The sequence below is a fragment of the Sceloporus occidentalis genome, unplaced genomic scaffold (genome assembly GCF_023333645.1).
Source record: "Sceloporus occidentalis isolate IW3139 unplaced genomic scaffold, rSceOcc1.0.p SCAF_41, whole genome shotgun sequence".
NCBI classification, from domain to species: Eukaryota; Metazoa; Chordata; class Lepidosauria; order Squamata; family Phrynosomatidae; genus Sceloporus; species Sceloporus occidentalis.
The window spans coordinates 2,039,419-2,054,709 of record NW_028317021.1 but is presented as its reverse complement, the minus strand read 5'-3'; the positions used below and the strand labels follow the sequence as shown (position 1 = coordinate 2,054,709).

The 15,291-nt window shown below is 44.9% G+C and overlaps 1 protein-coding gene across 14 annotated transcripts in view; it reads right to left on the bottom strand.

The window, feature by feature from the left end:
* The window catches only part of FBRSL1 (fibrosin like 1), a 1,004,090-nt gene that overhangs the window by 14,627 nt on the left and 974,172 nt on the right, over nucleotides 1–15,291 (bottom strand). For 10 of the 14 annotated variants that reach the window (XM_089489878.1, XM_089489882.1, XM_089489880.1 and 7 more), the window contains 3 exons: nucleotides 10,126–10,197; nucleotides 9,722–9,805; nucleotides 6,617–6,749 (listed from right to left, as the gene is read on the bottom strand). In XM_089489878.1, the coding sequence (XP_089346004.1) occupies nucleotides 6,617–6,749; nucleotides 9,722–9,805; nucleotides 10,126–10,197 (289 nt within the window). The remainder of the gene's footprint in view (nucleotides 1–6,616; nucleotides 6,750–9,721; nucleotides 9,806–10,125; nucleotides 10,198–15,291) is intronic. The other 4 variants (XM_089489883.1, XM_089489885.1, XM_089489886.1 and 1 more) reach the window with 1 other exon arrangement.

Here is a 15,291-nt window from a genome sequence, read left to right as displayed (position 1 = left end):
ATGTAATTAGATAGGATGATATTGGATAGGATAGGATAGGATTAGATTAGACAGGATAGGATATTGGATAGGATAGGATTAGATTAGACAGGATTAATCTAATTTTATCCTACCTAAATTAATCTAATCATATCATATCATGGCCAATCTAACTGTATCATATACAAATTAAACTATTCCAATCTAATCAATTTTATGCTATTTCCTACTGTCTAATCTTATCCTAGCTAACCTATGCTAATCCTATTTAAACCTATGCAGTCTAATCTAGTGTTATACAATCTCAACTATTTTAAAATTTGATTTGATCCTGCTCTTCTCACAATGTGGGGCCCAAAGTGGCTATCCTGTCTTCAGGCTGGATGGTCTGTCTTGTAGTTGCTCTGAGGAGGTTTATTGCTCTGTGTACACCAAAGAGGTGCAAACCGTGATTTCTTCTCCTGTGCCATGTATAACAGATGCTTTTATGGGGCGTGTAATTTTTGATAGTCACACCTTTTTGTGCATATAGTGCAAGGTGCAAAATTAATATAGACAGAGGTTGAGGTTGGATCATTTGCCAAATAGATGAGAATTGATTTTGGTTGGGGCAGGTTTCTAGGAAACCTGCAACCAGTTCATTGTCTCTTCTTGACATCTTTGGCTGTAAGGCACTGGTAGGATATATACGAAGAACAGTGAACCTTTGGTTCACTGGAGTTTGGTTCCAGGACTGCCCTTGAGTACCAAAATCCGTGGATGCTCAGCATAGGAAAATGGTGTCCATTATATAAAATAGCAAAATCAAGGTTTGCTTTCTGGAGTTTGTATGTTTTTTTGAAATATTTCCAAGCTTAAATCCATGAATAAAGAATTTGTGGATATGAAGGACCAACTGTACTTTCTCCTCATAAACAAGCAGTGCTAGTAAAGATCCACAAGTGAAAAGTTACAATAGCTAAGTGTGCAGAGTGTAACACCCTGCATGCACTGCTCTGTGGTACTTTTGCCCCAGAAGGCTACTTTTAAGCCCCAAGGTGCTGCCATGTCTGTGTATTGGCACAGGACGAAGGTGGGAATAGAGACAAGGCAGCACCTGGATGCAGGTGGCTCATTGGAGTTGGGCTTGGTTTGGTCTTTGCCTGGTCATGACTATTGCCCCAGCCAGTAAGCAGCCCTGGGACTTGAAAGCACCTTGGGGAAGGGTGGTCAGATGTTGTACAAGAAGGTAATGAATACATGCTTAAGCAATACCAAAGATGACTGAGATCCTACACTGAGGAGAAAGAGCGTAACCTGATACTCACTATGTTCTAGAACAGTTGTGCAAAGCCATGTCTTTAGTGAATTGTGAGGTTTCACATTTCAGTGTACAACCAAAAGTGCATGCTCATGCAATCCATGTGTGTGCACATCTGTGTGTGACCATATGTAATGTGCCTGCACACCAATGCACAATCATGTACAATGGCAACACATCCACAATTCCGCTTCTGCAATCTTGGGCCGAAAGAGCATTCCTCATTAGACAACAATGTATATCTGCTTCCATAGGGGAAATGTGTAGGAGATCAATTGGATTCTGGCCAATGAAATGCGGATGTCATCCTGAGTTATGCATATGTATGTCACAAACACAATTTGAGTTAATATTAGAAAGGAAGGCAAGGGAAGGAAAATACTCCATGGAGAACTCCCTGAAACATGGAGCTGGTACTGAGCGTGAAAACTTCTACTTCTAGTTCATAGTTCTAGAATGCACCCATGCTCTCTGGTTTTTACAAGAGAACAAAACAATGATCAAGCTGTTTATCAGGGATGTTTGTTGCCATTAGTTTTTTTTTCCTTTAAAGACTCCTTCATAATCTTTTCTGTGAAATTGCATGGCTGTTGGGAACACCGTGTGAAAACCACTGGCCTAGTCCCACATGGACCTCACTCTGGGATGATCGAAAAGTGATTGGGTAAATTGGCTCTAAGCAACCAGAAAATGAGTTAAGGAAACCCCAGAGAGAAAAGCCACTGTGGCTAACAGGACCTGGTGTTATCTATAAACATTGCAACTTGCTCAGCTGCTTTGAGATGGATGGAGGCTGTCATCTTTCTAATCCTTTAGGATTTAAGAAGGTGCATAACGGATGGGTGATTTTTTCAAAGGAGACGGCTTACAAACTTGACTACATGGAGCTGATAATAATAAGAATAAAAATAGAAAGAAAGAAATCCTCCAGAGAAAGTCAGGGACAGCTTTGTGGGTTGTCAGGTAGTTATTAAATATAACATTTGCCAGGCAGCTGAACATTCATCCCAGAGACAGCAATGTGGCAGAACCCATGATTCACACAAACTATATTCTTGTTTGATAAAGTGAGGAGATATTCAGATACTGTAAAGCAAAAGATTTATTCATATTTTTACAAGAGCTGAAATATTTGTTCACCCTATTCTTCTCTGATAACCAGTTTTATTGAGATGCCCTGTCCTGTGATTAATTGTGAAGGTATTACTCATCTAATGCTGAAGTAAAGGTTTCTGTTAATTTAATTTCTGTGCAGCACAAACATATGCATCCTTATCTGAAACTACGTCCCACTGTTCAGGGTTGCAACTTACCAACCATGTATGTGTGCGTGTATGTATGTGCTTTCAAGTTGCCTGTAACTTTATGGTGACCCCATGAATTTAATAGGGTTTTCTTAGGCAAGGAATACTCAGATATGGTTTTGCCCAGTTCCTTCCTCTGAAATATAGCCTACAGCACCTGGCCTAAGTTGACAGTCTCCCATCCAGTTACTAACAAGAGCTGACTCCGCTTAGCATTCAAGAGCAGGCCAGATGTGGTGACTTGGGGTTATTTAGGCTGCACCTGCCCCTCCAAATCTTAACCAAAAACATGTGTTACTCCAATGGTAGATAAAAAAAAATCTGTATATAAAATTATTAAATAAAAATAATAATACAGCATACATGACTCCTTAGAGGCATAAATAATTAGAAAGGTGTAGTGAGGGGGAAGAAAACTGAGATGGAACAGTGAACTGCAAAACATAACATGAATGTGGAGTATACTGAAGTCAAACACTTAAAAAAATTGGAGGCATCTTCTTCCCAGCATGGTGGCGAGTAAGCCCTGGAGAATATACTGTGACTTGAAACCATTTGTGAGGTTGGTCTTGCATGGGAGATGTACACTCACATTATGCCATAGCTAGAACAGGAATAGTGTGTGGAAGTAGGCAATGTGTAATTATGGAAATCTCTGCTTACAATATTATTTTGGAACCCTTTGGAGTCTACTGTTAGTGAGATTACTGTGTATGTCAACGGAGAGTTGGGAACGACCACCCCACTGTTAATTGTTTTTAAAGGGATTTTTTTTTTTAAAGAAATGGGTCCGGCTGCAATAGATGCACACAGGCAAACTGTATTATTGAATGTAGACAAGATTCTAACAGTGCAGTCCTATTTGCACTAACCTGAGAGTAATCCCACTGAAACAGATGGGCTCACTTTTGAGTACACATGCATACACAAAAATGTAAGTGACATTTTTTCCCAAAGGCTTCTTACTGTTATACAGAAAGTTGATCCAGCAATTTTAATAGGCGAAAACCTTTCTGACAAAGGTCCTGCAAGGTTTATGGTATTCCCATTTCAATTTTGTAGCATTTTCTTTAAAATGGGGAAAAGAGATGATGATGATGATGATGATGATAATAATAACAATATTTATTTGCATCCCGCCTCTCCCTGTGTTGGATAGAGGCGGGTAACAACAAACAAAAGAACAAAAAAAATGCTACACAGCAAATCACAAGTAAAAACATAGCCTAACACCCTAAAACTCCCTCCAACCCTAAAATAACGTTAAAACAACAATTCCCAATAAAATGCTCCCAATAAAATCAATCACGATCACAGTCTGGTGGGAATGGCTATGCAACTGGAGAGTAAACATTCCGAGGAGGTCAGTTAGGGAAGACCTGCCGGAAGAGATCCGTTTTTTATTGTTTTCTTAAAGGCCTCTAAAGATGTTATGTGGCGGATCTCCTCTGGCAGGTCATTCCAGATTTTTGGAGCGGCAACAGAAAATGTCCTCTGGGGAGTCGTTACCAGTCTGGTTTCCTTAGACTGCAAGAGATTCTTCCCAGAGGACCTGAGAGTGCAGGAAGGATTGTATGGGAGGAGGCGTTCCCTCAGGTAAGCTGGATCCAAGCCATGCAGGGCTTTATAGGTAATGACCAATACCTTATACTGTGCCCGGAAGCTAATAGGCAGCCAGTGTAGGGATTTTAAGATAGGTGTAATAGGTTCAAATTTCAAACTCCCTGTAACCAATCTGGCTGCCATATTTTGGACCAGTTGCAGCTTCTGAATGAGGCATGAGGCTTGCCCCAGGTAGAGCTCATTGCAGAAATCGAGACGAGAGGTTACCAGTGAATGTACAACCGTTTCTAGGTTTTCCCGTTCCAGGAAGGGTCGTAGCTGGCGTATCAGCCGAAGCTGATAACAGGCACTCCTGGCCGTCGCTTCCACCTGAGATGACAGCTGAAGCGACGAGTCCAGGAGTACCCCCAAGCTATGAACACAGTCCTTTAGGGGAAGTGTGACCCCATCCAGAACTGGAGATCTTATCACCATTCCCAGATTAGGATTGCCTATAGCGAATACTTCCGTTTTATTTGGATACTGTCCAAATAAGACTTCAGTTTAAGTCTATTTTCCCTCATCCAATCCATTACTGACCTCAGACAGTCATTCAGAGGGGAGATGCCATCCTTGGTCACCAAAGCAGTCTGAGACATGGAGAAGCAAATTTGGGTGTCATCAGCGTACTGATAACACCCCGCCCCATGTCTCTGGATGATCTCACCCAGCGGCTTCATGTAAATGTTGAATAGCATTGGAGACAGTATCGCACCTTGGGGACACTCGATTTGAGCTCCCTCTTGGCGGAACAACTGTTCCCAAGCCACACCATCTGGAACCTACCCGAGAGATAGGACCGGAACCACTGCAAAGCGGTGCCCCCAATTCCTAACCCTCTCAGGCGTTCCAGAAGGATACCATGATCTATAGTATCGAAGGCCGCTGAGAGGTCCAAGAGCACCAACGGGGCCACACTTCCCCGTTGATGCACAGATGGAGATCATTGACCAAGGCGACCATGGCAGTCTCGACTCCGTATCCCGACCTGAAGCCAGTTTGAAATGGATCAAGATAATTGGTGTCATCCAAGACTGCTTAGAGTTGGTTGGCAACTGCCCTCTCGATCACCTTGCCCAAAAAAAAGAAGAGATACCTGCCGATAGTTAGATTTGTCCAGGGCATCAAGGGAAGGCTTTTTAAGAATAGGTTTAACCACAGCCAGTTTTAAACTGGCTGGAAAACTGCCTTCCCTGAGGGAGGCATTAATTATAGATCTTAACAAACTCATAGTTGCCTCCCCTCCCTGGATGGCCAGCCATGAAGGGCAGGGGTCAAGAGGGCAGGTGATCTTTTTGACTTTAGCAAGCAGCTTGTCTATGTCATCAGTACTCAGAGATTGAAACTGATCCAAATTAATCTCATTAACAGAGTCGCTGGATACCTCTGTAGATGTTTCTGTGTTAAGGCTGGAGTCTAAGTAGGCCCTTATCCGAGAGATTTTATATGCAAAGTAATCATTGAAAATATCACAGCAGGCCTCCATGGATTGTAATAACAGATTCAAGGTGGAAGGAGTCTGAGTTAACTTCCTAACCACCTTGAAAAGCTTTGCCGGACGAGACTTCGCAGATGCAATAGATGCAGAAAAGAAAAATTTCTTTGCTGCATTTATTGCCACTCGATAGGCTTTAAGTGAAGTCCTATGATGTGTCTTGTCGGATAGGGATCGAGTCTTTCGCCAGTGGCGCTCTAGTCATTGTACAGCCTGCTTCATCCTTCTAAGATCTTCAGTATACCAAGAATTTCTATTCGAAGCGGGCTGAGAAGAACGCTTGGGAGCAATTGAGTCGAGAGCTTTTGTGAGATCATTGTTCCAGGTGGACACCAAGGCTTCGACAGATTCGCCGATGTTACTAGCCATTGCACCCTCTAGGGCTTCCTGGAACCTTTTGGGTTCCATTAACCTTTGAGGGCGGACCATTCTAATAGGTTATGAATGGTGGCCTTTAGTCCAACCATAACCAGATAATGTGGGCCATGACAAAGGGGAGGTACAAATTACCTCTGCCCACGGATTTTCCTGTTCCAAACAAAAGACCGCAATGCGTAGGCCCAGAGACAATCTGGGATAGGCCCATGTTTGTCATGGCCCACATGAACTCCCGATCTGCCCCTGTAAGATCTGAAGAACTGGACTCGAGGGGGATGTTGACATCTCCCAGAACAAGAAGCCTGGGAGTTTCCAACACCAACTCCGAGACCAGTTGGGTCAGCTCAGCTAGGGAGTCTGTTAAGCAATGGGGTGGTCGGTATATCAACAGAATCCCTAGACTATCCTTTGTCTTCAGGCGAAGGTACATAGCCTCGATGCAGTTTAGTTGTCGGAGAGGTATCCTGGTCAAGGTAAGGTTGTTCTTATGGACTATGGCCACCCCACCCCCTCGCCCACATATCCATACTTATCCAACAGACATGTAGCCTGCCTTACCTTGGGTGGAAAAGAGTGGCCGAGCAAGATCTTGCGGGTAGTGGAACCCTGGAAAGACGCTGGGAGCAGGAGGTCTGCTGAATAGATCAAGCTTCCCTCCTATTTCTAGCTTGTGGGGATCCAGCTGCATTTGCTGTCAAAGGATACAAGAAACAATCTTACTATACATTTTCCTTTTCTTTATGGGGGGTGGGGGAAGGGGGGTGGAAGGACTGCTAACCGAGGGGGCTTACTTCACAGCTATGTAAGCACTGCCAGAAAGAGTTAGCCAGAGTGACAGTAGCATCTGTGGTCACATACTGGAAGTCATGCTCTGACAGCAGCCACTACAGCTTCTCAGAGCTTCCTGCCTTCCCTGCAAATAAGGTCTGAAGTGAGCTTTTAGCTTCACAGTGTTAACACAGCAGGAGAATGCAGTGCAATAGATGGAGTGAATCTGGCATCCCTCAGACCTGCCTGCCGTCCCACCACGACACAAAGTATTCAGTGGGCTGAGTCTGCAGACAGAACCAAATCTCAAGAAGTTGGATGGCAAAAAATTGTGTACTTGATGGCTTCATTACAGAGACATAGGCAGACAGAGAAAGAAGGAGATTTGTGTAGACTTCCCCTTTCCTGGGGCCAAGACACCACAAAATCAAAGACTTGTGGAACAGAAAGAGTATGAGGAGAGAATCCACTGTTTGCTTTCAGAGTGCTTCACAGAACCATTCTTTTCCAAAGGTTTATGAGGGTAGAGCATCTCTTCCCACACTTGGAAAGCTAGCCTACAATAAAATGACTGGACATCAACAGCATCCCAGTGAGGACTGGATCACTTTCTTCAAAAGGGGTGACAGATATCGGAGTCCTATGGAAGGGTGGCCTGTATTCTGCTGCTACTGAGGTCAGCACTGTGCAGACAAATAGGAGTGGGACGCTGTAGAGTTGCTATCAAAAAAGCAACTGTCCACTGGTAATAAGTAGAAAAACAAAAGCTATGACAGGACATCATGACACTCCAACTTCCCTCACTTCATTAGGTTCTCCTCCACAAATTTAGACTCTCAAGCAAAACTGCATTTGACACTAGCTTATACAAAATCTGAATAACTGCATAGCTGCTAATGAAGAGTCTCCGTTTTTTCCAGATACCTGAGAGGCTATAACTAGAGCTATTATGAACTCAAACACTGGCACTCAACCATGCAGAAGAAAGGCTCTTATGGTTCTGTCTGGATGTGTATATTAGCTACAACACTACTTTGGCTACTATGGGGCAAAAAATCTACAACACTGCCTTAACCATTTTAGTATTTCTGGAAAGCTCTGGATCACAAGCTATTTTGAAGTATATTGATTGCTAGAAAACCAGATGGAGCCATTCCTAGAATTATCAGTTTCAACTGAAGGATGCATCTCTTTTTTTTTCTGCTTAAAAATAATAGTACAGTCAGTGAAAGTGACAATGTGTGCAATCCAGTTCCATTAAAATCAGGGAAGACTTGCCATTAGATGCATCATTATTGTGGATTGATCCTATTTTATGCTTTCTCCTGATACTAGTTATGCAGCTATGGTGGTTAATACTCATAATAAATTAATGAGCAAAACCCAAAGCAAATAGTGCTGATAGTAGTGAGATAATGGTATAAAAACAACTCCTCTGATTCTAAATCTGCTTCTGTTCAAGGCACCTAGAATTCTGGCAATCCCTTAACATCTGTGTCCATCATGTGGTAGTTATCAAAAAACTTCTGCAGAAATTGAGTGACCACAATTAATCTATGGTTGCCGCTAAACTGACATTTTTGAAGTACAGTACAGGCAGTTTCTGTAGCTAAGTCAACGCTTAATTTCTACCTTCTCCTAGAGAGTGAGAAGATCTTACATCTATGGGTGGAATTCTCCACTTTTGGGGACACAACCACTGCCCAGAATGTTTGTAATTGCCCCCAATGGATTCACCAACATCCCACAACATGGCAATGAAATATCTATGGTCTAAGTGCAACAATTAGTACATGTGAAAGGGATCTAGGAGTCCAAGTAGACCACAAGTTGAACATGAGTCAACAGTGCGATGCGGCAGCTAACAAGGCCAATGCAATTTTCGGCTGCATCAATAAAAGTATAGTGTCAAGATCAAGGGAAGTAATACTCCCATTATATTCTGCTTTGGTCAGGCCCCACCTGGAATATTGTGTCCAGTTCTGGGCACCACAATTCAAAAAGGACATTGAGAAAGTGGAGTGTGTCCAAAGGAGGGCGACTAAAATGGTGAAGGGTCTGGAAAACATGTCCTATGAGGAAAGACTCAGGGAGCTGGGTATGTTTAGTCTGGAGAAAAAAATGTTAAGAGGTGATATGATAGCTCTGTTTAAATATTTGAAGGGATGTCATATTGAGGAGGGAGCAAGCTTATTTTCTGCTGCTCCAGAGAACAGGACCCAGAGCAATGGATGCAAGCTACAGGAACATGTACATGGGTGTAGCTAAGAAGACTTGGAACTGGGTGGGGGGGGGAATGAAAAAGACTAATATGGGAATATGTAAACAATATTGTATTTTAATTGTAAATAAATCAATAAAGATTATAATAAAAAAAGGAAAAGAAATTCCACCTCAACATTAGGAGGAACTTCCTGACAGTAAGGGCTGTTCGATAGTGGAACAAACTCCTTCCTCGGAGCGTTTTGGAGCCTCCTTCCTTGGAGGTCTTCAAACAGAGGCTGGATAGCCATCTGTCAGGGATGCTTTGATTGTGATTTCCTGCATGGCAGGGGGTTGGACTGGATGACCCTTGTGGTCTCTTCCAACTCTACGATTCTATGATTCTATGTTCTAACTAGCACATTTTAGGTCTTTCCTTGTTGAATTTAACTGTAATCCTCAACAACATGTGCATGAGCAATATAGGTGGCATAACTCAAGATGTGAAGACTGTGGACTTCAGAATCTTCCTAGTATAAAATCCTGAGGGCATTACTTGGGCATAGGAAACAGACTATTCCTAACATTCTTACCTCTCCAGTTCCACAGTCCCCCTCCATCCCTCCCCTCCACACAACACCGCAGAAGAAAAACCCCAAGCACCTCTGACACATTGACTGTCATTCTACTCGCCTGCTCTATGTTTTGTAAAATGTCCTTCACCGTACCGCTCATTTCACTCTGAACAGGATAACACTCCATATTCCACAGGAGGTACTAGTACAGAAGGGAAATGATATTAAACACGTGTGCTCTGTATGCCCCCGCCCTCCCCACAAACCTCCCAGCTTTTCTTCTGATCTTCTCCTCTGGGTTGCATATTGCTTTTTGCTACCAGGCTGCCCTGCCCCGCCAGACAAGCGCAACCATTTATAGCTCTATGATAGATGTTAAAAGATAGAAAGGCTTAATTAATTCCACACCTTACAAACAAAAGCAACACTGTAAAAAGCTACTTGTTTGTTAATTTGGGGGTAGTAGTAGTGGGAACATCGCTCAAAAGGCATCTCATCACTTGAATAAATTCACTCATTTACCTTTATCTTCTGCTGGTGGTGGTAGATCTGCCAAGCAATCTGTACATGAACAGCACACCACTTGCCAGGCTTCTGCAAACAAATGGATACAAAATAAAATAAAATGGAGGTTTGACTTAAAATGCCGCTAATGTGCAGTCAAAGCCCTCTCTCGTTAAATTAGCACAGAAAACGAGTCTAACTATTTACTGGTTTATCTTTGTCAGAAATGTACCGTTGTAGTTATTTTTACACAAAGGAAAGTAATTGTAATACGGCACCCTCTGTACAGCTGGGAGAACATTTGCTCCCATGACCTGATCTCTCAATTCATGCTCAAAGGTGGAAGGGGGGGGGGAGTGTGACCCACTGGACTGTTTTTGTAGTCCATTTCAAATGGGCTACTTGATTTGATTGTTTGTTTGTCTTATTTACAGGTGAGCTGCGACTTGCAGAGTCCTGAGTAGTTTACAGTATGCCATATTTTCAGATATGAGATTGAGCTCCCCAGGGCCTATTTCAATCACCTTCCTGTCATTGAATATGAGTCCTAAAAGGATCATCTGCGGACACTTGCTTCTTTTAGGGATAAGTGAAAACATTTGATGAGTCGTTTTGGGGAATTTGGGGCCATTTTCCCAACCTCTATTTTAATTTTTTTTAAGATGGAAAAGAAAAGGAAGACTCAATGCCACCTCTGTGCCCATGAGGACCCCACTGGGTTGTTGTTGTGTGCCTTCAAATCATTTCCTGTTTATGGCGACCTTAAGGGTTTTCATAGGGTTTTCTTGGCAAAATTTGTTCAAAAGAGGTTTGCCATGGGCTTCCCCCGAGGATGAGAGCATGTGACCCAAGGTCACCCAGTGGGTTTCATGGCCGAGTGGGAAATTGAACCCTGGTCTCCAGAGTCTTAGGAAGTTATCACATGGGGGAAAAGGGGAAAGAAAAAGGCACACTCCCGGGATGATTGTGAGATTGTGTGTCAAGAAGTTCAGATGATGTTGCACTCAATCAAGACTTCTCCCAGGAACAAACTATTCATGAGAAAAGAACAGGTTACTCACCTATAACTGTGGTTCTTCGAGTGGTCACCTGTGCCCTCACACAATTGGGGTATTGCGCCTGCACAGAGACTCCATTCAGAAGCTGACAAGCTGAGCAGATTGGTGGGAGCCCCTCCCACTCCCATGCACTGAGCATGCCCAGTCCTGCCAATCTTGCTCCTCCTTCAGTTCAAGTCTGCCACAAAAACATGGCAGGGACCTGACCGAGGGGAGGTAGGGCGGGATTTGTGTGAAGGCAAAGATAACCACTCGAAGAACCACAGTTACAGGTGAGTAACCTGTTCTTCTTCTTCGTGGTCTCTGTGCCTCACACAATTGGGTGCCTAAAAAGCTAACCTAAGGAGATGGGAAGATCACTGCAAAATAGAGGAAAGGACAGCATGACCAAAACTGGCATCTCGACAAGACCTGGAATCTAGCCGGTAGTGGAAGGCTGGGGCCACAAAAATGGAAGGCTGGGACCATGTGGCTGCCTTGCAGACATCAGGTAGAGGAACACCTCTAAGGAAGATAGCAGAGAAAGCAACAGCCCTGGTTGAGTGTGAACATACACCAACAGGAAGAGGGTGTTTGGCCAGCTCATAAGCCAGAGAAATAGTCTTTGAGCAATCCATTTTGAAAATCTTTGTGCAGAAACAGGGTGACCCTTCCTGGAACCACCGTAACAAACAAACAACCTTGGTCAACCTGAACTCAGCAGAACATAAAAAGCCAAAGCACGGCGGACATCCAGCATGTGCATAGTCTTTTCCAAAGGCGTAGATGGGTCTGGGTAGATATTGGGTAGAACAATGTCTTGAGAAAGGTGGAAAGGGGAAACCATCTTAGGGAGTAATGAGATGTCTGGTCTGAGAATCACTTTGTCTCTGTGGGAAACAAGAAAAGGCTCATCAGAATGCAACGCCGTCAATTCAGAAGCACGTCTGGCTGAAGTAATGGCCACAAGGGAAGACACCTTTAGTGTCAACAGTCTCAGAGAGGCTGAGCCCAAGGTTCAAAGGGAAGCCTAGTTAGCTGCGTAAGCACCAAAGATAGAGACCACGTCGGGGCCTAAGGAGGCATCGGAGGATAGAGATAATGGAGGCCTTTGAAGAACCTTTTCATAGTCGGCGTGGTGAACCAGGAGGCAGGTTGGCGGCAATGGCAGACAAATAGACCTCGAGGGAGGAGAAGGCCAAACCTTGATCACGAAGGTGTAAAAGGAAGTGTAAGGCTGTAGAAAGGCTCATGGGACTGGAGAGTTCAGCTCTAGCTGTAGCAAACTCACAAAAGTGACTCCATTTGTAGGAGTAGGATCGTTTAGTAGAGTCTTTTCTAGAAGCTGACAAGACCTTGAGCAATTCAGGAGAGTTCAGGGACTGATCCTCCAAGCTGTCAGGTGTAAACTGAGGAGGTCTGGATGAAGGACCACTCAATGAGAGTGAGACAGAAGGTCCGGCCAACTCGGGAGTTTGAAGTATTGACCCCTGGACAGGTGGAGCAGGGGGGTGAACCAGGGTTGTCTCAGCCAGAAGGGGGCCAGCAGAATCGCGCTGGTTCTGTCTCTGGTCATCTTGGTCACAACCTTTGCTACAAGTGGTAGTGGAGGGAAGGCATAGAGGAAGTCTTGGTTCCAACTGCGTAGGAATGCATCTCCCAGGGAGCCGTATCCCCTGCCTGCCCTGGTGCAGAATTGTGGGCACTGGGCATTGTCCGGAGTGGCGAAGAGGTCCAAGGATGGAGTCCCCCATCGGGAGGCGAGAAGTTGGAAGGATTTGTCCAGAAGGGAGACGATCTCTTCCTGGAGAGTAGGGGAAGACGGAGTGGAACAGAAAACACCACGTGGAGGAATATTTGAGAATTCTATGGTGTAGCCCAAACAAATGATAGTAAGGACCCAGGTGTCGGAGGTGATTTGACACCACTGGTCGTAAAAACTGGACAGCCTGGGTCGGGGGGCAGACAGAGGGGGAGAGAGAATGGATGATGGTGTCATCTCGTTGGAGTTGTCAAAAATGGGACTTAGAAGAGGAAGAAGGCTTCTTCGAAGATTGTTGTTGATTTTGATGTTGTTGTTGCTGGTTATTTTGTTGTTTGTTGTGTTGTTTATAGGGTCTTCCCGAAGACTGTTGTGAAGAGCCCTTATACTGGGAAGTTTCCAGAACGCGGTTGAGAGTAAGAAGAAGAAGGAGCTGATCTGTCACGCCTCTTGTATTGTTATTTATTTGTGGTCAGCCCAAGGTATTTACCAGTTAGACAATTTTTGGGCAGAGTGCTGAGAGAGTCATCTGTATTGGCTGCAAACAGGCCATCAAAGGGAAGGTCTTCAGTTTTGTTTCTGGCTTCATCAGTAAGATCTGTGGACCTGAGCCAGGCAAACCTGTGAAGGGCAACGGCACCGGAAATTATTTTAGCTGAAAAGTCAACGGAGTATCTGGCTTAGTGGAGCTGTTGGTTAACCAAAGAGAGGGCCTCAGCATAGAAGTCCATAGCTGCAGATTTTTGTTCTTCAGGCAGATAGGTGATGAAGGAAGCCATCTTGTCCCAAAGAAACTTCTGGTAGGCTGCTGTACAGGCTTGGAGGTTGGCAACCTTGGCATTCAGGTCAGCAGAAGAATAGAATCTGCGTCTGAAGATGTCCATACGTCTGCCATCCTTGTCTACTGGAGCAAAGTGAGTCTTTCCTGATGATTTTATAGTGGATTCAACCACCTGAGAATTGGGTGAAGAGGTATGGAGCTGTATCCGGTTGAAACTTGTACATGCCCTCAAGTTTCTTAGATGCCGGGGGCATAGAGGCAGGTTTGTGCCATGATAGGGCCATTACATCGGACAACGAGGCCAAAAATGGAAGGACGGCTGGCTGATTAGGAACAGGCAAAATACCATAAACTGGGTCTCTAGGAGGTGTAGGAGGTTGGTCAACATGGAGACCTATGGCCCTGCACATCCTGTCAACAACGTCCGAGAAAAGGTGACTGTCCTCGACAGGAGACTGAGGCATGGTATCTTCAACCTCTTCCTGAGGAGAAGCTATCACCGGTGATGGAAAGTGAGGGGCTAGCTCTGGCTCATATGTGGATTCCTCAGTAGAGTATAGCACTGTAGGTACAGAGAGGGCTACAGATGGAACTACCTGAGGAATTGACAACGGGACCATCAACGGCGAGAGTACAATCAGGGTTACTGATGGGATGGGTGTCAATATTGATGTCGACATCGAGACAAGGGTCTCCGCCATAGAGCGAATGGGTGAAGCTGGAGGGCGGGAAACAGTGGCTGTAGTTCTAGGTGGTGGTGACGGGGTACGGTAGCGGGCATCATCTCTAGGAGAGCGAGATCAACGCCGAGAAGGTGATTGAGAGTGACACTGAGGAGGTGAGCGAGAGCGGCGTCGATAGCGAGAAGGGGAGTCTTCCAATATTCTTCAGCTCAATAACGAGCGATGCAGGACCTCGAGGAATGAGGCGAGCCATGTCTGTATCTGTCATGAGGCGAAGGGGATCTGTAGGCTCTGGCTGGAGACTGCCTTTGAGGAGGCGGAGGGGAAAAGGAGAGTCTGTATGCTCTTAATAGAGTTGGCAGGATCTGTGCTGGTACTGTAGCTGGGACAGGAGGCAGAGGAGAGATTGTTGTCAGGACCACAGTAGCGACAGGCGATGGCGTAGGTATAGAGACAGCCATCAACGTCGAGTCCAGAGGCCCCAATGCCGAGTCTAAAACAGTGACCGGGATGGGGGATGGCAAATCATACGCCGATGTCGAGGCGGGCATGAAGAAAACCGACGTGGAGTCAAGCTTAGCCGCAGCTAAAGCTATAGATGTTGATGCCGGAGCAGACGATGAAGACAAGGCTGACGTTGGCGCTGAAATAGTTGAAGGGGCAGCTGCCACCTTAGGTATAGGCTTCTTCCCGGGTTTGTTGTGGGAAGCAGGGGAAGAGTCAGGCCTCTTCTTGAGTTTCTGAGGTGTCTGTTGGGAGACAGAGGGGATCTCCTGAGGCAATGAAGACTCTGAAGAAGATGGCTGCGACATGGAGGCTATCGACATCGATGTCGCTGATGCAGGAGCCGAGATCGACGTTGACGTAGCAGTTGTTGATGTCAAAGGCCTTGAAATTTTGGGAATTCGTGGAAGTTTGTGG